At 49.9% G+C, this 24,808-nt stretch overlaps 1 protein-coding gene across 6 annotated transcripts in view; it reads left to right on the forward strand.

Moving 5' to 3' along the window:
• The window catches only part of LPIN1 (lipin 1), a 128,730-nt gene that overhangs the window by 36,652 nt on the left and 67,270 nt on the right, over positions 1 to 24,808 (forward strand). Inside the window, exon 1 of one of the 6 annotated variants that reach the window (XM_058682564.1) lies at positions 9,769 to 10,046. The exons of 4 other annotated variants lie outside the window; for them this stretch is intronic. In XM_058682564.1, the coding sequence (XP_058538547.1) occupies positions 10,002 to 10,046 (45 nt within the window). In that variant the 5' untranslated portion in view covers positions 9,769 to 10,001. Of the gene's footprint in view, positions 1 to 9,768; positions 10,047 to 22,017; positions 22,038 to 24,808 lie in introns of those variants that run through there. One more of the 6 variants, XM_058682566.1, reaches the window with a different exon arrangement.

The raw sequence follows: 24,808 nt of genomic DNA on the forward strand, positions 1-24,808 counted from the left end.
GACCGTGAACGTTACCCTCCAGGTAATGATAATGGGGGCGGGGGGCATGGAAGGTCCTTAAGCAGGTGATGCCCCGTCAGATCTGCAGCCCCTTTAGAGGCTAGTCATGGGGTGGGCTTGGAAGCAGTGGGGGCCCGTGAGGAGTTCATTATTGGCCTGCGGACCGTCTGAATGGAGGTGTCTAGAAGGTAGAAGTCTGGTCTGGAGCCGGGGGCAAGGTGTGGACTGGAGATACGGCACTCTGTGCGGCTGGTGCCTCCAAGGGAGGGCTCTGTGTGCCCGTCCTGTCCCTCTGGCTCTCTCTGTGCAAATGTGCTAGGTGCCAGGGATTCAGTGATGAATGTGTCATGATCAGTCTTTTTTGGTTCGAGGGCTCACCAACCAGTAGAAGAGGCAGCAGAATACGGAATGACACAGGGACAGCACCTGGTGACACGGGCCATAATGGAGTCACGCGTGGCTCATTAGGGCGGAGAAGCCTCTGCCTGCTTCTTCGTGGATCTGAGGGACGTCTGCGGGAAAGCTTCCCCACGAAGTCTAGTTCTCAGTTTGAATACCGTGGCTCTGGGCAACAGAAGCCCAAAGAAATACACCCTCACCAACGCACCTGCTGCCTCCACCGGCCCCCCTCCCCCCACCTTCCCGACAGAGGTTCATTCAAGACAAAAGGCCTTGAATTCTGGAGGGACCGTTGAGCAATGAAATGTTCGCCCAAGCTGCTAAACCCATCTTGCTCCGGGAGGGGAGGGAATGTGGTGGAACAGTGTGTTACGTGAAGCCTTGCTCATCTTCCCTGTTGTGCTCACGACCAGCAGCATGTACTTGAAAATACCTCCCCCTTGGCCATCCTGTGCTTTGATTGCAACAGTTCTTAGAAGAGCAGCATTTCTCAGAAACCTGGGTTACCCTGGCCCAGTTACTTGAGACTTGCTGCTTTGGGTTTGAAAAGTTGTCTTTAAGTTGTCAAAGGACTGGATTTAAAATGCAGTCGTTTTGGAGGGAGCATATTTGGGGGGGGGGGCGGGGCGGGAAGTGATTCTGTCCAGATTTAAATTTAGTTTTGAAAACTTGTATCAAAGCACTGCGGGTACCCAGTTTCTAGAAAATCAACTAGCAAATACCAGCCACGGTAGAGGGTCACAGTCTCCTGGTCCTACCTCTGGTCTGTTTACCTGTCTACACGTTATCCTGAGGCTTCCGCTCTGATGGAGGAGAATCTAGCTGATTCTCATGGAACAGGCGCAAAGGCATTCTTGTTTCTTACGCTCTGCCGCTTATGTGTAATCTCACCCTGGTTTAGTTGGTTCTGTGCTCAGACTCTGCCTTTCTCATATATGGGGTTCTTTTCCCCGATGTGTTCTTCCTGGGGGAGGTGTGTTTTCCCTGGATGCTTTTGCCTCATTAGGAGGAGAAATGTGTACTTCCCACTCTCTGCTCCCCCCCCACCCCGTCCCCCGCCCCGACACACTGTCCTTAAGCTTTTACTTGATTCTATCACTTGGAAACCATCGCTTTCATGATTTTTAAGCCCATACTTACTTAACAGTATCTTTGATGTGCCCTTTAAAAGGTGCGTTTAATATGTACTTAAATATTACTCAGCCATCGAAAAGAATGAAATCTTGCCATTTGCAACGGCGGGGAGCTCGAATGTATTATGCTAAGCGACATAAGTCAATCAGAGAAAGACAAAAAAAAGATTTCACTCATATGTGGAATTTAAGAAACAAAACAGATGAACATATGGCGGGGTGGGGGGGGAAGAGAAGAGAGGGAAACAAACCGCAAGAGACTGTTAACGATAGACAACGAATTGAGGGGTGCTGGAGGGAGGTGGGTGGGAGAAGGGCTACATGGGTGATGGGCATTAAGGAGGGCACTTGCTGGGATGACCACTGGGTATTGCAGGCAAGTGATGAATCACTGAATTCTACTCCTGAAACCAGTATTGCACTGTCTGTTAACTAAAATTTAAATAAGAATTAATGCATATTTAAATTTTACATTTATATAAATACACATATAAATAAATATATTTTTTTTTTTTAAAATTTTTTTTTTTTCAACATTTTTTATTTATTTTTGGGACAGAGAGAGACAGAGCATGAACGGGGGAGGGGCAGAGAGAGAGGGAGACACAGAATCGGAAACAGGCTCCAGGCTCCGAGCCATCAGCCCAGAGCCCGACGCGGGGCTCGAACTCACGGACCGTGAGATCGTGACCTGGCTGAAGTCGGACGCTTAACCGACTGCGCCACCCAGGCGCCCCTGTAAATAAATATATTTTAAACATTTTAACACATTTCCGACATTTTAAGCTGTTTTCAACAGCCTTTAAAATATTAACTCGCTGTCATTGGGATCTGTTTTTTTCTATTTGGATGACCACGATTTTCATGTAGTTCGTTGGTTTTCTTCTTTATTTAATAGACCTTTATATGGTACTTTATGTGATGGGTTCTTTCCTAAAAGCATTTCGACCACATTGACTCGTTTAGCTTCTCACAGTAGCCCCGTGAGCTGGTCCTGTTATCGTCTCCGTGAGAGAGGTGTTGAGCCACTGGCCCAAGGTCACACAGCTAGTAAGTGGCCGGGTTAGGATCTGAAGCCACGCCTTCCGGCTGCAGAGACTTGGTTCCTAAGCACTATCACCGCTGCGTCCGAAAGAAGTTTCTCTTGTTGAGCCATTTCTAATTCTCGTCGTTTACTCCCTGCACTGAGTCCCCTTAGCATGGCCTCTGCCTTCCCAGACTCGCTCTCTGTGCAGGTGCCCTTTTCCCTAGAATCTCTTGCCTGGAGACGGCCCTTCTCCCGCTCGCTCTTAAATCCTGCATCAGAGCTGTTATGTTCGGAGGCCCTCACGAGGTCCGCTGTCACCCAGGTTCTTGTTTTCTTCTTTCTTAACTTATTCTTCACAAATAACCAAAAGCTGGAGGTCGTTTTTTATGCGGCCTCCCAGAAAAGGGACACAGAAGACAAGTCTTCGAATCCTTGCATGTCTTGAACTCTTTTTTTTTTTTTTTTTTTTTTTAAATTTTTTTTTTCAACGTTTTTTATTTATTTCTGGGACAGAGAGAGACAGAGCATGAACGGGGGAGGGGCAGAGAGAGAGGGAGACACAGAATCGGAAACAGGCTCCAGGCTCCAAGCCATCAGCCCAGAGCCTGACGCGGGGCTCGAACTCACGGACCGCGAGATCGTGACCTGGCTGAAGTCGGACGCTTAACCGACTGCGCCACCCAGGCGCCCCTTGAACTCTTTTTAAATGTGGTTTGCGGGTGCCTGGGTGGCTCCGTCGGTTGACTTGTCCTGACTCTTGATCTTGGCTTGGTTCGTGATCTCACGGTTTCTGAGTTCGAGCACCGCATCCGGCTCTGTGCTGGCAGGGTGGGGCCTGCTCGGGATTCTTTCTCTCCCTCGCGCTCTCTCTCTGCCCCTCTCCTCCTCGTGCGCGCTCTTTCTCTCTCTCAAAAATAAAAAAATAAACATTTTAAAAAATAACAAAAAAAATAAATTTGGCTTCCCATTTGATGGTTTGGTGGGAATTAGAATTTGAGGCTGATAATAATGTTTCACAGAATGGTGAATGCATCATTTCACTGACTTCCTTTTTCCTTTTTTAATTTTTAAAAAATATTCATTTATTTTTGAGAGAGAGAGAGACAGAAACAGAGCATGAGCGGGGCAGAGAGAGGGAGACACAGAATCCAAAGCAGGCTCTAGGCTCCAAGCTGTCAGCACAGAGCCTGACGTGGGGCTGGAACCCACGAACCGTGAGATCATGACCTGAGCCACAGTCGGACGCTTAACTGATGAGCCACCCTGGTGCCCTGACCCTCCATCATCTTTAAATTTCTTCGGGGGTGGAGTTCCCCCCTCCTGTTTATCATTTCATGTTGCTGCTTTTCCTCAAATGCCTGGTGATTTGTGGTTGTCTGTTTTTAGTTAGCGTGGATGGAACAGGAAAGTTACCTGGGAGCACCGATGGCTGGAGTTCCTTTGGAATAAAGAGCCAGGGAGCTGGGTGTGTCCCCGGGGGCCACGTGGCTCTGGCTCGGGCACCTGTTTGAGGTTCTCCTGGGCTGGTGGCCCCTTTTCTTCCTTGTCCAGCACCGTTAACGGAGTTATTCTGCAGGTGCCCCATGACAGTCACTGCGTTCCCATCTAGAAATGCGCTGTGGTGTCTCTTGCAGCCAATTGGTTGTTTGTTTTTGTTTTTTAGCAAGAACCATTACAACCCCACTCTGCAATATTTGTCCCGCATGGATTAGTGACACCGTACTAGCACAACCAGATGAAGCTATAGTGCAATTAATTAGAAACTTCTAGAGAATGGTCATTTTCTGTTCGGTGAATTCTTCGATTGTATAGAGATATCCCCAGGCCCCTTTTTCATTTGCGAGTTGAAACCTTGTACGAATGCCTCATTTTAGCGTGTATTCACAATCCTCCCCTTTACCAATCCCTTTCCCCTCCCCAGTGGGCAACTTGTTCTGTATTTTGTGTACTTGTTTTCCCTTGCTGGAGACGCTATCTATCTACTGGATCTTGGTCTCTTTGAGAACAGAGGCATCTCTTCATGGTTTATCCCCACAGTGTATCACATGCTAAACACTCAGAAATGGCTTGTTGCATAAATGAGTGCATTCTTGGGGACTCCCCTCCTGCTTCGTTCTTGATAAGGGTGTTGGCATTAACACTAATACATGCTTCATTTCTTTTTATTAGGATGATTATATTTTTATTATAGCTGGGTTCTTATCCTTCTTACTATGATGAATATGTGTTTGCAACCAGGCATTATGACCCATGAAATGACATTTAAACATTTATTTAAAAATACTACTGAAGAATCACTATATTGTACGCCTGAAACGAATATTACGTTGTATGTTAAGTAACTGGCATTTAAATAAAAAACTTAAAAAAATATTTATGGAGCGGATATTGTGTGCCAGGCACTGTGCTAGATACTTACACAGAAATGGTCTTTTCCTTCCTACAGAGTCTATCTGCTGAAGAGGGATTTTACAGTAATTGTACACACAAATGGAACATTCTAACTCTGATAAATCCTTCAAATAAAAGACTTAGAGAACAGTAAGAGTGTCTAGCAGGGGGAACTGATATAGTCAGGGAGGTTAGTGATGGTTGAATTAGGTTAAAGAATAAGTGGGTAACCAGGTGAAGAGGTGAGAAGATTGCATGTAGAAGGAAGAGCATGTCCAAAGGTCCTGCGGTAGAAGGGAACAGGGCAAGCATAAAGGAATGGAAATGATCCGGTGTGGCTTGAGCTTGGCCTGCACGTAGAAAAGTGGAGCCAGGGCAGCAGTGACACTTGACGTGCGGTCAGACGTGTGATGCTGGCTCTGGAGGAGCGTGTGTGTGCACTCACGTGTGTGTGTGTGTGTGTGTGTGTGTGTGTGTGTGTGTACGTGTGTGTGAGGGTGATGCGCCCTCATTCTGATGCTCTCTAGCTGATCCATCTGTCTCTGGGTCTCCCGAGGACCCTGTGGCCCAGCAGGGCATTGGCTGAGCAACGCCACGCTGTGTGGATTCGACGTGAACAAAGCAGGACGTGATAGAACTAAACAGCACTGGCACAGGGATACATCCTTGTCTGCCCACCCTCGCTCCTGGCCTCCATCCATCCCTCCCATTTGAAATTCAAAAAGCTCCCAATGGATTTTTTGGTCTTACGGGGCTTAGAACGTCCTCTAATTAGGTTAGTGACGCCCAAATCTTCACTTATGCATTCCCAGGTGAGGTGGGGGCGGGGAGAGAGGAGAAAGTATCTGGTAAAGTGTCACCTATTTTTCAAACAATTACAACATTTTTTTTTTTACATTTATTTATTTTTGAGAGACAGAGTGAGGCCGAGCGTGAGCGGGGGAGGGGCAGAGAGAGAGGGAGACACAGAATCCGAAGCGGGCTCCAGGCTCCGAGCTGTCGGCCCAGAGCCTGACGTGGGGCTCGAACTCGTGAGGCAGAGATCACGACCCGAGCCAAAGTCGGATGCTTAACCTACTGAGCCACCCAGGCACCCCAGTATGTTATCTGTTTGAAAATTAAAGTGAATTCACATGAGTTTCTTCTTTTGAAACTATCTCAGCATCCTTTGAAATAACTTTGAAAGAGATGCCCAGGGGTGCCACGGACACCGGATTCACGGTTACGCCTGTGTGTTTGGGGGGATGGGCGGGCAGTGATGATGATGCACGTCTGGGCCCACGGAGTCACCCTGCAGACAGGTCAGAGCTCATGATCCTTTATGCCCATTTCCTCGCTTTCCAATATGGAGGCCGAGGTCTTGAGGTGACACGTGCAGGATCTCATAAGTGACAGAGCACAGACTGGAATCCAGGTTCCCCAGAGCCACACCCTACCTAGGATACCCTAGATTCATGAAAAACCTGTGGGATTCTTTTTTTTTTTTTAAACATCCTCACTGGGGTGCCTGGGCAGCTCAGTCCGTTGAGCGTCCGACTTCGGCTCAGGTCATGATCTCGCGGTCTGTGGGTTCGAGCCCCGCGTCGGGCTCTGGGCCGACAGCTCGGAGCCTGGAGCCCGTTTCGGATTCTGTGTCTCCCTCTCTCTCTGACCCTCCCCGGTTCATGCTCTGTCTCTTTCTCTCTCAAGAAAATAAATAAACATTAAAAAATTAAAAAAAAAAACACAAAAAACATGCTCACTGTTCTGGGAGGGAAATACAGCATTTGGTTGAGGCGTGGGTCAAATCCAGCGTGAAGAGTGGGGTAGCCACTTTCCCTGTAGGGACTTGGATTACCTTACAGATAGAACCTGGGTTCCAGATTCTACAGGTAGAATCTGTCTCAGGGACAGATCTGAAACTGTCTTTTGAAATCAGCTTATTCTTGGGATCAGTGTGTGTGTGTGTGTGTGTGTGTGTGTGTGTGTGTGTGTATTTAAAGTTTTTGTTTAAATTCTAGTTAGTTAACATACAGTGCAGTATTGGTTCCAGAAGTAGAATTTAGTGATTCATCACTTACATACGACACCCAGCGTTCATCACAAGTGCTTTCCTTAGTGCCCGTCAGTCATTTATGTAGCCCATTCCCCAACCCCTGCTCCCTTCAGCAACCCTCAGTTTGTTCTCTATCATTAAGAGTCTCTTATGGTTTGTTTCCCTCTCTTTTTTCCCCCCTTCTCATATGTTCATCTGTTTTGTGTTTTAAATTCCACATATGAATGAAACAATCTGATGTTTGTCTTCCTCTGATTGACCTAGTTCACTTAGCATTCTACTTTCTGGCTCATTGCAAACAGCAAGATTTTTTTTTTTAATGGCTGAGTAATATTCCATTGTGTATATCGCTTGGGCTGCTTCTTTAATTTGACTTTTGTAGCTAATGCTGCAGTACACAGAGGGGAACACGTTTCCCTTTGAACCAGTGTTTCTGTGTGTTTTGCTGACCTAGAATTCTCACACTGCTTCTGCAGAAGACAGAGCAGTTCCGTCTGGAAGACAGGAAGAAGGAGAGAGCTAATTCATTGAGTCAGGGCTGGGAGTAGCAGTCGGGATTCCAGTTCATTTTGCTGCCTCATGTTTGGAAAACCTTCCATAAGCCCTTTCCGATCAGGGGTCCGGCTGGGAACCCCTGGGCTGCAGGCCCAGTACAGATTGCCCGGGTCTGACCTCTCTCGCTAGGTCCTTATCGCCGCCATCACACATTGGAATCTACAGACAAACATAAGCTTGTTCTTGCCTATCAGCCCTTGGTACTAGACTTCCATTGCTCTGTGTCCTCACACAGGGCTTCCCGCAGGTTCCACAGCTTCGGTTATTACACTCGGAGAGGGGTCCAGCCCTCCCTTTCACACTGGATCGTTCTCTCCCAACCAGGCAATGCTGCCATCCCTATGGTTCTCAGGTCTGATGACCAGCCCTGGATGTGGCTTTGCGGGTGCGGTCTGACCTGCAGAGAAGACTAGAAAAAAGGATTTCCTTTGTTTCAGGCCAACAGACGTATCTGTGCAGCCCAATGTCACGGGGTTGGGAAAACGCAGAGCTACGTGATCTTATTCTCCTGAGGCTGGCAGGTCGTTACATGAGCTGGAATCGCATGGCCCGTTGAACATGCTGGCTTTGGTAACACCCCTTCCGGTCTCAGGAGAGTACTGCACCCTGGAGTACACTTTGGAAGATGAGAATCACAACTCAAGGAGCAAGTGAATATTTTTTAGCCCCCAAATTTTCATTAAGGAAGAGTTGACAAGATCTGGAGAAACTATAGAAAAGGGTAGTAAAATAAAATACAATGGTTAAAAAAAAAGAAAGGAAAACTAGTATTTAGTTGAAAGGATTTGTAAATATTTTATGTACCACTGCTTTCCACTGCTTTCTCTTACCCAGGACAGCTGAACTTGCCACATTTGTGCAGTTCACCAGAAGGTGCTGCATGGCATAAGGACAAGTCAGTAAAAGCGATGTGCAAATCCCAGGTGGTTACCAGAACCTACCACCCTTTTGACATTAGAACATTCTTTTTAGGACTCTGCGGTAACCACAAAGCTATCCAAGGCACCAAGAGCTGGAGACGGAAGAAAAAAATTCTCTTCCTTGTAAGAACTCATCCTTCAAATGTGCCTTTTCCGTTAAGATTCAAAAGCACCATGCAAAGAAGACGTGGGCAGGGAGAGGCAGGTTTCAGAGGCAGACGTCTGGGAGACTGAGAGGGCTGGCTCCCACTCTGGATTTTCCTGAAGAATGAGGTGGCCAGTGATCCATGAATGGGTATTTTCAAATTTCACCTTCTACACTGATGTGTAACATTTGGTAGTAAGAACAGAGAACCCCACTTCTTTCTTTAAAAATTTTTAAAATTATGTTTATTTATTTTGAGAGACAGAGAGACAGAGTGCGAGTGGGGGAGGGCAGAATCCGAAGCGGGCTCCAGGCTCCGAGCTGTCAGCCCAGAGCCTGACGCGGGGCTCGAACCCACAGACCTCGAGATCATGACCAGAGCCGAGGCTGGACACTCAACTGACTGAGCCACCCAGGCGCCCAGAGAACCCCACTTCTAATCTTAAAACTTTGGGCTCTCAGGGCCCCATCTGAGCAAAGACTTTTGATGCTTGCGTGGAAGTCATGTCTTAATTTCGAAGGATTCCATTCTGACTGTGGAATAACCTTACATTTTACCACCAGTTTAAAACTACCTTTAGTTGATTAGACAATAATTCAACACTTGTATCTTGCCACCATTCATAATTCCCCCCATGAGTTAGGCTTCATATGACTTAAGAGTTCTTACATAGCTTTAAATTTCTTGTGAATTGATTTTTTTCCCCCTGCAACAGTATCTAATACAAAAATCTCTTTTCATAGATGTACTAGAAAACTCCAAATTTTTCCACGCTTGGTAAAAAAGGGGTGAGTTATTTTCCTCCTTCAGAATATCCTCAGTTTGTTGGAGGACTGCTTTTTTGAAAGTCCCCTCCCGTTAGCCCGTTGTGAACTCAGAAATCGGCAAGGCAAAATCCGATTCCGTGAAAAAAATTGGGTGATGCTATGCTCCCAGCTTCCTATCCGCCCCAGTGTGGACCAGGCTCTGCTCTGAATCCAGGGCTGGGCTCAAACCTGCCCCATGGAGCAGCCGTACTTCGTCCTCATTCATCTCTCTTATCTCTCTCCTCATCTGGGCACCCCCAAGTACTGACATCATAGCCCCAGCGGTGTCATCATAGTGGGCCACCTAACAATGAGCTTTTCCTGGAGCCCTTACAAATGAAAGGATGATGAAGAAGAAGAGAAAATAGGAGGGAGGAGGGCTTCGGGGCAAGATGAGGAGGAAGGAGAGAGAAGGGCAAGACCAGGGAGGAGCCAGCCATGCCCATTCTAACGAAGGCCAGTAAGGGGTGGCCATGCCAGCTGAGAACTAGACAAGACGGAGAATGAGGAAAGTTGACCAGCAGGCCAAAGCTCCCATGAGCAGGGACCTCCGTGCGAAGTTAACGAAGTTGAATGATGTCCTGCCAATATGTCCTTCAACTTGGAGAGAGAAGGCTTTTTTCTAGCAGCTAAGGTAAATGTCAGGGAGGGAGGGTGGAGCACAATGAGGTTTTAACGGTTTGCCTATATTATAATATGTCAAAATCTCCCCCACGCTGGCTTCTCGGGCACAGAGCTCACCGGAGGATGGAATCAGTTGACTGACATTCAGGGACCCTAAAGCCTATACCAAGGCTCTTGGCATTTCAACTCTACCTTCCGTTAGTTGGTTCGCTCCGGGGTTTTATACAAATCCCATCATCTATTAAGTGCAAATGCCTTCTCGTGGAGTCCTTTTTCCTAAAAATTTTTTTTTAAATGTTTATTTATTTTTGAGAGAGAAAGAGACAGAGTGCGAGCGGGGAAGGGCAGAGAGAGAGGGAGACACAGAATCCGAAGCAGGCTGAAGTCACATTCTACATGTTCTTGAACTTTGGCCCAGTTTACTATGGGGTAAGCCCAGTCATTTAAAATCAGAACGGAATTTGTAAAAAAATTCGGGCAAAGCCTAACTTAATTCTTTTTTTTAATGTTTATTTATTTTTCAGAGAGAGAGTCAGAGAGAGGGGGAGACAGACAGAGCACAAGTGAGGGAGGGGTTGAAAGAGAGGGAGGCACAGAATCCAAAGCAGGCTCCAGGCTCTGAGCTGTCAGCCCAGAGCCCGACGCGGGGCTTGAACTCACGGACCGCGAGATCATGACCTGAGCCGAAGTCGGACCCTTAACCGACTGAGCCACCCAAGCGCCCTCTCATGGAGTCCTAAGAAGGATAAACCATGGCCATATTATAAAATTCTAATTTATAAAAATGATCTTTCCAATATTTTATCTTATTAACATGGGAAATGCAAAGGAAATGCCATTTAGATCTATGTATTGGCATCTGACGTGGAGTGTATTTTCAGGAAGTTCTCCGTGTTGGTGCCCAGCTCTTTCTCCCGGACTCCTTGGGGCTTTGGGTCTTTAGTAACCATTTTATATTAAAAACACGTGGCAATGTCGGACGAGCGATGGATTTTTTAAAAACAAAGCTGCAGAATGTATTCAGATTTCACCAGTTTTTCTACCAGCTGCTTTTCCTGTTCCAGGATTGAACCCCAGATCCTCAATGGCACTGAGTCGTCCCGTCCCCTTGGTCCCCCTCAAGTCTGTGACAAATCCTCAATCCCCGTTCTTTCCTGAGCTCGACTCTTTTGAAGAGTTGCCTCAGTTGCTTTGTTAGAAGGTCCCTCAATTTGGGCTTGTCTAATGTTTTATTCCATGATCGTGTTGAAGTTGTCGTGTTATTGGGAAAAAGGTAACAGAGATTACATACCACCCCAGTGTGTCCTACTGGGGGGACACGTGGTGTCACTGCTCATCGCCGACAGCGCATCCTACTGGGGGGACACGTGGTGTCACTGCTCATCGCCGAGATGTTAGCCTTAATAGCCTGGTCGACGCGGTGTAGGCCAGGACTTTACACGCCGAGCTCCCTTTGTAATTACTAAGTATCCTGAAGCCTTGTAAATATTCTCTTCCTGCTTTTACCTTTGCGCACCAGCCTTAGCTTCCGTTGGTGGGTCCTGCCCATGGCAGTCATTACTGGGGTTTTATAATGGTGGTTTTCCTACTTCCCCCGTTTTTCTAAACTTATTAATTGGAATTCTTCTTTAAGGAAGAGTTACGTCATCATCGTTCACCTTTTTATTCAGTTATTACTTATATCCGTATGGATTCATAAACTTTTTCGAGTTATTTGGCTTGTAATCTAATAGTGTTATCTTGTTGAACAAGGTCCAGCTTCCGCCATCGGGAGGTCTTCTGGGTCGGTTCCTGTACTCTTCCGACATGCTTGCCCATCTTCTTTCTTCTTCCTTTTCCTTTTCCTTTTCCTTTTCCTTCCTTCCTTCCTTCCTTCTTCCTTTCTTTCTTGGCACTTCCTTACTTTGTGGTCTCACAAGACTCTCTAGGAGCTTTTGCTACTTCCCCTGCTCAGGCCCTGGAATCAGTTCTCCAACAAACCCTAGTTTCTTTGATTGGAAATGGTATTTACTTATTTTTTTAACTTTTTTTTAGTGTTTATCTATTTTTGAGAGAGAGAGAGAGAGAGAGAGAGAGAGACAGAGTGAGAGCACGGGGAGGGGCAGAAAGAGAGAGAGAGGGAGACACAGAATCCGAAGCAGGCTCCAGGCTCCGAGCTTTCAGCCCAGAGCCCGGCACGGGGCTCGAACTCACACACCGTGAGGTCATGACCCGAGCCGAAGTCGGACGCTTAACCGACGGAGCCACCCGGGCGCCCCTGGAAAATGTTATTGAAAAACCAAGACCTGGGTGTGTGTGTGTGTGTGTGTGTGTGTGTGTGTGCGTGTGTGTTCATTGCCACTGGAGGGTCACTGCTTCTAGTCCCTCTCAGTGGAAAGAGATAACAATATTTGCATGTATAGTAACCCATGCTTAGACCACATGCACATTGATCAATTAGTCGATCGGTCATCTATCCATCCATCTATCCATGCATACATCCATATATCAAATAACAAACGAGTTCAGATCTGTAACTCTTACCTTGTTTCTCTGTGTAATTTGTCTTTTCTCTGACTGTCTTTGCGATTTTCTCTTTGCTTTTATTTTCACGAGTTCAAGTACGGCATGCCTGTGTGCACATGTGTGTGATATTTATCTTGCTGGCTTGCTTGGTGTTCTTTGAGGATCTTGGATCTGTGGTTTGCCGTCTGTCACTAATCTGGAAAATCCTAGGTCATTATATCCTTACATATTTCTTCTGCCCTGCTCTCTCCCTGCCTTCTCCTGCGATTCCATTAGATGAAGGTTAGAGCATTTGATATTGACTCAAGCTCTCAGATGCCCTGTTCTCCATTTTCATTACGGTATGTTTTCATTTCTAGCGTTTCCATTGGATTCCCACAGTTTCCATCTCTCCAATGAAATTACTCATCTGACCTTGCGTAACGTTTACCTTACGCATTACAGACTTTCACCTGTTTGTTCGTTTTAGAAAAAAAAATCCACATCAGATAGTTCGAACATCTATGTCATACCTGAGTCTGGCTCTTACTATCGCTGTCTCTTGGGAGCGTATTGTTGTTGTCGTTGTTTTCCTTACCTTTTCATTTGCTTCATGATTTTGTCCTTGGAAGCTGGACATCTTGGTAGAACCGTAGAGACTTAGACGAGTTTTGTTTTTATCTCCAGAGAGGGACCTGCTCTCCTTCCTGGTGGGCCTTCGGTGTGGAGGCGTGAGCTATTGCTGGTCACCCTCAGTTCCCCACCCGTCTGGTTCCTTTTGGCACACTTTGTGTTGCAGGGTAGGGGTGGGTTTATCGGAGATATATGCTTTGGACCTTCCCTTTGCGCTGAACTTCAGAGAGGGTTCCTTGGCATGTTATTTTTTTCTCTCCTTGGCTCTTCTCGTTGCCCTGCGGTTCCCGTTGGCCTGACGGTGTTGGGTGGTGGGGGTAGAGGGTCTCTGTTGTTTTGACTAAACCTCTGTGGAGGCCGGCCACCTGTCTCCGGGTCTCGGACACCTGACTTCCTCGTGTCTCCTGTCCCCGAGCAGCAGATCCAATAGCAACCGTAATCTTGGAGTAGTAAGGAGCGTCCACGATATTTTGCGGTGTCTGCCCCCGCTCTGACGTGGCACGAAGATGTCCGTGAGGTTTTTTTGCGGGTGTGGGTGTTGGTCACAGGCACGGTTAATACGACCGCGTTTGTTGCAGACCCTCACAATGCAAGGAGATGCGAGTAAATTTGAGTTAGAAGTCAGTGAGACGAAGACTGAATTTGTTGCCACGAGAAGTTCATGGCTTTGTGCTTTCTATCCGTGGACCCTTTGGACTCCTACCTAGTACCCTTTGAGGGAGAATTCACGGGATGAGGCATGGAAGACAGTAATCACAACTTGACCTTGACCTGTGACCACAATCAGGTGGGCACCTCATCTCTCTTGAATTAACATTAGCTACCCTGTGCTGTCAGCCTCGACCAAAATCTCCCCCTCCCCCAGAAAACCTCTCCACGAAGCGAGAGAGAGAGAAAAAAAAAGAATTCGGCAGTGTGTGCCGAATAAGCATCAAACCGGAACAGGATGCGCATCACAGGCGACCGGCTGAGAGATTACGGTGACGGGAAGAAGTCTCATCCCTCTGTCTAGTCAGGCTGCACAGTGTTGTCACGTGAAATGACAAGTGGTTGTCAAGCAGGAGCATTGACAGCACCGTTTGTCACCCGCACCTGGTCCCAGCTTACCTGGTAATGGGGCGGCCATCTTGTCGGCTCATGGCCTCTACCCAAAGGCAGAAGGAAACTTCTGGTATCCTGTGCGACAGGGGCTAGTTCTGCACCCCAGAGCGAGGCATGGCCAAAGTCAGGTGCTCACCCTCTTTTGAGCCCTGGGAGAGACCCAACGCGCTTCTGAGTTGCACAGGTGCTCAGAGGTTTATCTCCCTTTTAAGGAGATTTACTCACATCCCAAAGGGGCAGAGAAGGAATTTATAATAAGTGTTGTATAGTTAGGGCTCTAAGGAAAGGGGGGAAAGGAAATGTTTCTTTCTCTCTGAGCGCACCAGGGAGGACTGCATTTTTTTTCTTGATTCGTATTGACCCTTATGCCGTTGGAGCTGCGATTAGTTAGACAGTGCCCTTCACCAGACTTAGGAGGGATGACGGCTGGAGAGAGAGGCTGGAAGGATACTGAGGAAGTGTTCCCCTGGACGCTGAGGCAAGGGAATAGTGCTCTGTCATCTTTGATATCCCTTACAGGGGCCTGCTGTCTTACTTCTGTGCGATATGAGTGCTCGGCCTTGGGTGAAAGGAAAATTTAGCTCGGCTCTCCTGAGTCCAAGGAACCTGTGCGTCAATCCAGGAAATCGACTTTCACTTTCTTGAGGGATTCCTTCCTGGGCTAACTGAACCCAGCCCATCATTTCAGCGTTTACTCAGCATGTCTTCTGAGGCCTCCCTCTGGGCCCAGCACTCACTGGACACTGGGGGAAAAGAGGAGAAGAATACGAGTGTCTTCTCACACTCAAACTGGGGAGGCGACCCCACATTTGCAGCACAGGACGTTCAGAGCTCCCATCCCCCCACGCCTTTATTGTGCCTTCCCGCGGGACCCGTCGTCTACCAAAAGTCTTCCCCATCCTGAGGCCCCAAACCTGATACTGTGTTTGTTAGCAGGCTCCTGAGGGTTCATCGCAAATAAAAATAATAGTGATTATCATCGTTATTACCGCAAAGCTCACAGAGTGGACCATGTAGGGTGAATCAGACATCACACTAAGTGCTCTAGATCATTTATTCCTCCAAACAGCCCCGAGAAACAGGTGTTTTGAGCCCAGTTTAGTAGAAAAGGAGACTGAGGGTCAGGGAGGGCAAATGTGCCTTCCCTGAGATCAAATACCTAGCAAGAGGTGAAGCAGTCCCGGCTCAGCTTGGAACCACGCCCAGGGCGCCTCCTATCTGCCTCCTGGTGGACCCTGCTTTGTCTGCCTTTCGCTAGCGCCTCTCCGTGGCTCCTTTGAACATGTCATGTTGCACACACACACACACACACACACACACACACTCACTCACTTTGCTTGAGCTGGCTTGTATGGGTTTCACTGTGTGGACAATTGGAAGAAATGTATGTTATGCGGTGGCCCTCGGCATGGGGGGCTGGGAGAGGGGAGGATGGGCTTTGCTAGAGACTGGCCGTGGCCAGGATACGGGATGAAGGGAAGTAGGTTCTTAGAGCACGAGTTCTTAGAAGTGATTGGACCGGAGAATCTCATGGGGGAGTTTTGCAACATAACCGATGCTGGGTTCTACCCTCAGAAACTGTGGTTAATGCATGTGGACTGTAGTCTGGGCATTCAGAGAGTTTTTAAAAAAAATTTTTTTAGGTTTATTTATTTATTTTGAGAGAGAGAGAGAGAGAGAGAGAGAGAGAGCATGGCAAGAGACAGGGAAAGAGAATCCCAAGCCCGATGTGGGGCTCAATCCCATGACCCGGGGAATCATGACCTGAGTTGAAATCAAGAGTGGGACACTTAACTGACGGAGCCACCCAGGCACCCCCCGCCGGGGGGCACCGAGAATTTTAATAGTTTCCCGGGTGATGCCAATATGTGGCGAGTTTTGGTGGGAAACATTGCTTCAGCATATTAGGTGCGGGTTAGAATATGCAATTCTAGCAGGACGTTGTTTATTCTATGAACAAGAGACGACATGAATGGCTTTTCACGACTTGAAATCCTCAGAGTGTAGAGCTACTTTCCTCAAACAACCCCAGGTTCTAGGTCAACAATTAAAGAGGTTGTATTTAGGCTCGAGGCAACAAGCAGGTGCCAGTGTGGGTGACTGTAGGCCAGCAGCGTTTGAATTCTGTGTGTTGACAGATGTTATCAATTATTGGCAAATCCAGTCAGTCCTTGTCTGCTTTCCTAACTGTTTGTTTAGAGCTGACAAAGGATTGTATTCACTTAGCATCACAGATTTTATCTTAACTGGTAGCAAAGTCCCAGGCACTGAAAAGCCCAGTAGGCGAGCAATTAACCCTGAGGTTGGCCCTGACCTCACCCCACTGTAACTAATTGGCTTGCACAGTGTCTTCTTTGAGGGAACCTGATTTCTTCCGGAGCCATCTGGATGTCACGGAAGTCAGTCACTGAGGTCAGAGGCTGAATCGCTGTGCTTAGCTGTGTGGTCTGGGTTCCTGGAGGGGATCTACCTTCACCACTTCCCCTGAGCCTAACTACACCACCCGCCCCCCCATCTCCAAATGCCATCCCGCTGGGAATTAGGGCTTCAGCATAGAAATCTGTGGGAAGGGGAGGTGAACATTCAGTCCACAGCAAATGCATCTCTCAGTGGAACTCCAAACACGTTTCCTTCTTGGGTAGATGCACCTCGGACACACTCATATGGCCTTGCCAATGGTTAAAATATTGGAAGTTCCGAAATACTGATTATTGGTCATTGTCCCCAGTTCCCTAAGTGGCCTTGTTTTATTCCTGCCACCTCAACTGCCCGCTCCCTTCCCCTCCTCACCTCCCTAATCCAGCTGGACTCTGCTCTGCCGTGCCTGGTGTCCATTCTGATTGGCACATGTTCAGGCCATTCCAAATAGTGTGACGATCATTCCTGGGGACTGGCAGAGACTGTTCGCTGTAAGGCTGGGGAAGAGCCGGGAAGGGTGAAGTCTGTAAAAGTCTGCTCAGACATACTCACCTGGAGTTTCCGTCGCAGGCCACGACTTCCAAGGTGTGTGGGCTACTTTGTAGAGGTCAAAAAACCAAGATTCAACGGAGTACATTGGAAGATCTAATTGGCCTTATGAAGCCATTCCCGTCTAGCAGGTAGAGAGGGGCCACACAAAATACTGTGGTTTTAACGGGGAGGAGGGTTGGGGCAAGAAATTAGCAAAAGAAAAGAAAGGATCGGTTCAGGCTAGGCCACCTTCCCTTGGGGGAAGGGCGGGGAGCTTTTAGTAGGTGGCTTATCTCCTCTTCCCTTAGGGGGTGGAGAGGGTCTGTCTGTCTGACAGATCACCTCTTTGGTGCTGACCAGAAAATTCCAAATTTATTGGCTTAAAATTTCCACTCCTGGAGAGGTTGAAAGTGCAGTTTCCTTTTGCTCTGCTGTTCTGGGGGCAAGGGATTCCATCTTGGTCTGGTGGCTTTCTTTTTAGCAATAGAGACCTGGGTCCTGGGTCCTGCAGGCCTCGAGGGGACCGGGAAGAGGGAAGAACAAGGTACTAGTCCCGGCAAAAGTATTTCTCTGGCCCTAGCCTGGCTCATTAGGAATCATCCCCATTTGGCTAGAGGAGAAAGGATGTCCCAGCCCCTGTTGATTGCAGGGGACACAGGCCAGGAGCTCTGCCAGGCCAGTCATGGGACTTGCTGTGGCCCCCCTCACCCAAGGGAGGCCAGTCAGGAACTTCCTTCACCCCTGCACACACCAGCCTGTCCTGCACACGCGGTTCCCACGCCCACAGTTCTGTGCCTCCACACCTGGCCTAGATTAGCCCACGAGAGCGCCTGCTCAGGTCACCAAGGTCAGTTGAACCCTCTTCCTCCGCGTTCGAGCAGGTCAAATCCCGTGGCAATGTACAACCCTTCAGTTCCTGGCAGCCCTGAGCCCGGCGACAGTGTTTCATGGGTTTTTGTGCCATTGGCCGTGATCACTACCCCAGACCGTGCGCGCACCGGGGACGGCGGCTACGTCTGGCCTTGCGTCCCCGTGGAAGCCCCAGCACTCCCCACAGGGCCTGGTGCAGGGTGGATGCTCAAGAAATGAGCGTGCGTGTGCGTGGGTGGTGGCTGCTGTAGAGGGAGTGGGTGCGGGCCCCGCGGGCGGGCGGGCGGGCGGGCGCATCTCCCTCTGCCCCAAGCCCTGGGTTTTCCTTGCCTTGCCCTGTGTGCCTGGGTCCTGCGACCCCTTCAACCGCTGAGCGTCTGCCTGCCTGCCAGCCCAGGGCCTGTACTGGATGCTGCCCAATTTCTGTATCTGTTAGGGTGAACTGGGGGGCGTGGCCTCCAACGTCCAGGCGTGGCCAGCTGTCAGCCTCTCCCCTTTCTCTCCCTGAGACTTCTTTTGCTCTCTTGGGTGCCTCAGCCCTAATCTGTGACCCTCACTCCAGTTTGGGGGGGTGGGGGTGGGCCTTTGTGATTTGGTTGTAGACATTTGCTCCCCTGGTTCACCATCCCCCTCCTCCTCCTCCTCCTCCTTGTGGGACCCGGGGCCTCTCCCGCCTGCTTCTTCCCCCATGAAACTTGCTGTGGTCGGTCTGCCCACCTGCACCCAGGGGACCCACTCGGTCTCCGGTGGATTTCTAGGCTGCTCAGTCTCCCGCCCTTCGAGGGGGTGATGTGCCGCTGGGTGGTTCATGATTCCCCCTCCTGATTCTTGAGGCCCCCACAAGGGAAAGTCCACGAAGCCCCCTACCTCATCAGGGGCCCCCCAGCCAAGGACTGCCCTTGGATCCCGAGGAGGTCCCCTCCCTTCCTGAGAGCCCAAGTCGGCCCTCTGGGGGGAAAACGCATTGTTCTCTCTTTAGTATCCCTTTTGCCCTGGGCACTTACTGAGCTAACAGGACCGATGCTATTCTCAGTGCTGTCAGGAGACCAGTCATCTGTATACCTACTGACACTGTTTCCTGGGGTCCCGTGAAGAGGGGCATTCACCCCTCCTGCCACCCCCCCCATCCCCTGTGCGGAGCCCTTTCCGTTGTGTGGGTAACAAATCTGGAAAAGTTCAGAATTCCCAGGATAATACAGTTGTTATCACTGGCTAAACGCCGGGAGGTTTCCAGCTAGAACAGGGCCGATTTGATCCCTCTCCTGGCAGACTGCACAGCGAAACTGCACCATTTGAGGAACTGTCCTTCTTTGGTGCTCTCTGCCTGTCCCTTCTAGGAGGGAGCCCAGCAGCCTGCTGAGTCCTGGAGCTGAGTGAGCTGGGCATTTTCTCTGGATCACAGAGGGGCCGAGCGAACACATCCTTCGGGGCGTCGCCACTCCCTAATGTATGGGATCTTCAGAATTTAAGAATCTTTCGGGTCAGCAACTGCCCTCTGAATTTTACACGATGGACTTTGCCATCTTCAAAGTGGATCTGCTTCCCATTTTCCAGATTTTGAAACTGAGTCTTTAGAATCAAGGATGTGTGTGTGTGTGTGTGTGTGTGTGTGTGTGTGTGTGCGCGCTGTTTTCCCTGGCTTCACTCAGCCCTTCCTTCTTCTTCCTCATCCCTGTGGTTCCTTCTTATCTTCCGAGTTGGGCTGAAGGCGGTAGGTGCTGGGATTGGCCAGGGGGATCACCTCAGCTCTCCTGGCTGAGTCACAGCCGGGTCACCAGCCCCAGGAGCTGACAACACAGCAAGGGCCCTCCCAGGGGGACTCCAGACAGGGCACGATTGCAAAGTGAACCGTGAAATGGGATCCAGTGCGTAATCCTCTCTTCTGGAGGGCTTGTCTGAGAAGACTCCCTGCTTAGGCATTTGGCTGTTTAGATGTTGTGGCAGTAATGGGAATAGCAGGGGAAGTTCCAGGGCTCACTTGGGGTGACTTGGGGTGAACCCCAACCCCACTCTGCCTCCAAGTCCCTCATTTGCAAAATGAGTGCTTTGGACTCGATTTTGTTAGGCTTTCAGACCTCTAAGCCTCTAAATTTTAATAATTCAAGATTTATTTTAAGCAAGCTCTTCACTGAAGTGGCTTGGAGTTGGACCTTCCTTCCAGAAAGCCTTTCCAAGTAGCCTTGCTTCTTGACCCCAAGGCCAGAAGTTCTGGGAGGGTGGGGAGTATACGAATGCTTCCTCCTGGGGGTCTGCCTGCCGCGGTGTGCATTCCGAACCGCCGTCTCCGAGACACATCCCTGTGGAGGAATCTCATCTGTAATCGATGATCCCCTTCGTAGCCCCCTCCTCCGAAATGCCCATGGCAAGGGGTCACCTGCTTTCCTGGGGACAGGCTGCCTAGATGGGAGTCCCCCCGAAGGCCAGCAAGAATGTATCCACAGGTGGCCAGCTGGAAGAAGACACATCACCTGGGCAAAGCTTCCAGGGCAGAGGACCCCATCTTCCATCTAGAGCCAGCCTGACTTCTGCAGTGATGCCTTCCCGACATCTCCCCTGGGATGGCTGAAAAGCATCTCAAGCTTTGAGTGGCCAAAAGCGCAGCCCTGAATTTCCTCCCAAGGCTGCTGCTGCTTCTTCCTTCTGCACCTCAGTAAAAAGCAGCAGCATCCCTCGGTTGTTCAAGACCCAAATGGGGATTTCACCCTTGACTTGCCACACCCACCCCACCCATACATCGGTGGATCCACAAGTTTTACCTCCCAAATATATTTGAAGTCTTTCCACTTCTCATAACCACCCCACCCCTCGCATCAGTCTCAGCCACATCATCTCCTCTGGTTTCCTGTAGTTGTGTGCCCGCTTCTACTCTGGTCCTCTACACTCTATTTTCCATAGAGCAGAGAAGCGGTTTTAAAAAATGTAGATTAGATCATATAATTCACAGGTTTAAAGCCCTTCTTGGACTACCTAAACTTCTTAGTTGGGCAACAAAATCCTAAATGTTTGGTCTCTGCTATCCCTCAAGCCTCTCACAGAGGGCTGCCTCAGGACCTTTGCACTTGCTGCTTCTGATCTCTAGAAAGCTCTGCCTCCACATCTTTGTAGGACTCCGGTGTTTCTTGTCGTTTACGATTTCTGTTTAAGTGAGCCAGCCTGTGATCATCTGATCTACCTCTTTTTGCCACCCGATTATTTATTTATTTTTTTCATTATTTGTTCCTTGCTTTGTCTCCTTGTTGGAGAATGGAAGTTCCAAAGGGGCAGCGTCCTGTCTCTTGTTCTGAGCAACATTTCACGGTGTTTGGAACAGAGCTTGACAAGTATGCTTAGTGAATGGACGCAGCAGGGGTGCTTGTTCATTCGGAGAAAGGATGAAGGTGAACTTAGGTTGAAGAGCTAAGTATAAATTGCAGTATGGTCAGTAAGGCTGACTGCCGCGACATGGTTGTAGAAACTAAGGTTCTGGGTCAGAACAGTTAAGGGACTTGCTTGAAGAGTAGGTCTGAGATGGCAGCCGCCAGGCCCTGGAGGTTTTTGGAGCGCTTTACCTGGCTACCACGACAGCTGATGCACGCCCCCTGAATTTCGGGAACAGGTCGGTCTAGCCCGGTGAATTAAAATATGGGACTGTGGCTTTGGGGAGGATCATCAGAAACGTGGCCTAAAGTGCCGTGCCCACAGGAAAGCTAAGGTGGGCGGCGCAGGAGGGGCTGGCGGGTGCCAGCCTCCTTCCGAGGGAGGAGGCTCGGATCCCTGAGGCCAGAGGGGCCCTGAAAGCAGCAGAGCCGCTCGCGCGTCACGAGGGCCCTCGCGCGGCCCCGTTCGCCCCGCCCCGTCCCTCGCCCCGCCCCCGCCCCGCCCCTCGTCCCGCCCCCGCCGCCGCGGGCATTCCTCGGTGACAGCGAGCGCGCGGCGGACAGAGAGTGTTTGCATACAAAGAAGGCCACGCGCGCGGCGCCGCAAGGTGAGTAGACGCCTCCGCGCCACCCGCCGCTCGCCCGGCCCCAGGCCGAGCCTCGGAGGAGCTCGGGCCGCTACCGGGAGGGGCCGCAGCCTCGGCCGGCCGGGCCGGGCGGGGCGGAGCCCGGCGGAGAGTGGGCGCGCGCGGCGACGCCGGAGCCGGCCGGGGGACGGTGGTGACCCGACGCCGGAGGACCGTGCTCGGCCCCCGCGGCCCTTTCTGGGGGACGTGGTTCGGGGAGAGAGGCGGAGAAACAGGCCCGGGGCCCGGCGGCCTCGCGAGCATCCCTCGGGCCTTCCCTTTGGGTCGCCCGCAGGGCTGACCTTGACCCGCCTGGCGGACCCCAGGGGCGGCCGGACCTCGCTCTGTTCAGCGAGGACGGGTGGGTTCCATCCGTGTAGTGGGCAGCCCTGCCGTGCGCCCGGAACTTTTACGAAAATGTCCCCTGGGGCTTCGGATTCTTGCTCTGCAGTTGAGGAAACTGAGGCTCAGGGAAGTTGACCTACGTGCCCAAGGTCACACAGCTGCTAGGCGGCAGGTTGAACGGGGCTGGAGTCTGGTTCTCGGATTACAGTTTGGTTCCTCCTCTGCCCGGCCTCTGTGCATCTTTCCTGCAGCCTATGGGTGCTAGGCCCAGTCGGCGCTATCACATGCCCCTGCGAATAATTTTATTTTGGGGAAGGCCAGGAACATGTAGGATGCAAAGTAGTGGCTTAGACATAACTCTAAGTGCCATAGGCTAGAGTGTAGACAGCTGGCACATAATTTATGTGCATAGTAGTCGCTGAAGAAACCAGATGTCAACCCAGTGTTTGACCACCAAACAGGAAACTTGAATTAAAAACAACGGATTAAGTCGGACAGTTTTTAGAACCTAATAGTTTCCCCAGGATAGTAGGAAGTATCTTGGAAAAGATGAGCTTGTAAAAGTTTTTTTTTTTTTTTTTTTAAATCAGAGAAATGGCATGATGAATGCGAAATTTACAGTTTATCTTTTGTTCTATAATTTGGGTCTTAGGAATAAAAGTAAGTGAGGAATGGATAGTAATTGAGAAATTAAACACACAGTTGTTTTTTTTTTTCTTTTTTACCCCATGTTGGAAGATCTGTTTGTTTTACAGTTCTGTATTTTGATAATTCTTCACATTTGTCAACGTTTGTATCCGTATCAAGCACATTTGCTTATGGATGTGTGTTTTGGAGCTTTTATTCCTGTTTGGATGTAGGCCTGTGTGGTGTTGGGGAGGGGAGCCAGGCCCCTGGCAGAACTTTGTGGATCTGGAGGCACAGGGTGCCCGTGAGGAGGGCTGTTTGTAGGGTTGAGACACTTGTGCCCGATGCTGGCCTCTGGGCTGCAAATCATCACTCTGGGCCCCCCCCCCCCCCCCGCCCCCCTCCCGCTCGGCCACCCCTCTCCTATTGTGAGTTGGCATCTCCAGGCTTCTCCGTCTTCTGGGTTCAAGGTCGCAAAGGAACCCACAGGGGACAGACTGATTTGGGCCAGCATTCAGATGGGGGGACAGGGGAGGGTTGTAGGGAGCTTTTTCCGGGGGAGACCTGGTGGGGCGGGCGGGGGTTGCATCATTTGGGGCCACTTTTGGAACACTTTCGAGAAACACCGAGAAGGCTGCAATCCAACTGGGACACTGAGGCTAGTGCCTTGACCTGTTTGCACCTCCGCATGACCAGGGCAGAAGAGTTTGGAGCTGTTGAGGTACTGATGAGGAACACACGAGGTCCAGGTGGATCCATGGTGCACTGTCAGCACTGGGGCGAGCCCCCTGGGAAGGGTGAAGTCACACTCTACATGTTCTTGAACTCTGACCTGGTTTATTATGGCGTAAGCCCACTCACTTAAAATCAGAATGGAATTTGTGAAACAATTCGGGCAAAGCCTAACTTAATTCTTTTTTTTTTTTTTTTTTAAAGGTTTATTTATTTATTTTTTAAAATTTTCTTTTTTAAGTTTATTTTTGAGACAGAGAGAGACAGAGCATGAATGGGGGAGGGGCAGAGAGAGAGGGAGACACAGAATTGGAAGCAGGCTCTAGGCTCTGAGCCATCAGCCCAGAGCCCGACGTGGGGCTCGAACTCACGAACCCCAACCGCGAGATCATGACTTGAGCTGAAGTTGGATGCTTAAGCGACTGAGCCACCCAGCCGCCCCAACCTAACTTAATTCTTAATTTCTGGAAGCCTCCAAGGGCCCATTTGCTGGCCATTTCTGAAATGGGAGCTTTCTAAGCTGTGAGTGGAAGGTCTGGTGAGTGAGGGGCCCAGCGTCTACTTTTGCACCTGGCAGCCGGTCCAGGGTCCAGTTCCCGGGACACCAGGGCCCAGGCCCCTTGACGAGGGGGGCACCAGGGCCCTGAAGGCAGCCCCAGCCTCCTGATGTGCCCTTGGTCGGGCCCCTCCTTCCTGCGTCCCCTACACTTCCCTGGGTACCTCTTCCTCTTCCCTCCCCTCTCCCCCTCCCCACCTTTTATTCAGCAAATGAGAAGTGAGCCTGGGCTGGGGCTGGGCTGTGTGCAGCTGGGGTGTTGTGAAGAAGAGCTTCTGCCTCCCCAGAGCTCTGGGTCTGGGCATAGGCCAGTATTTGTCACAGCACCGTTGGTGACCCACTGGTCCTAAAAATCAGTTTCGGTGGCCCACAGACATTGAAAAAAAGTGAAGTAGGACAGAAAAGAAGATAGATACTGTTTTGTGGAACTTGTTTTAGCTGTGGGGTGTGTGTGTGTGTGTGTGTGTGTGTGTGTGTGTGTTTGCGGTCCAGT

The sequence above is a fragment of the Neofelis nebulosa genome, chromosome 9, assembly GCF_028018385.1.
Source record: "Neofelis nebulosa isolate mNeoNeb1 chromosome 9, mNeoNeb1.pri, whole genome shotgun sequence".
Lineage (NCBI taxonomy): Eukaryota > Metazoa > Chordata > Mammalia > Carnivora > Felidae > Neofelis > Neofelis nebulosa.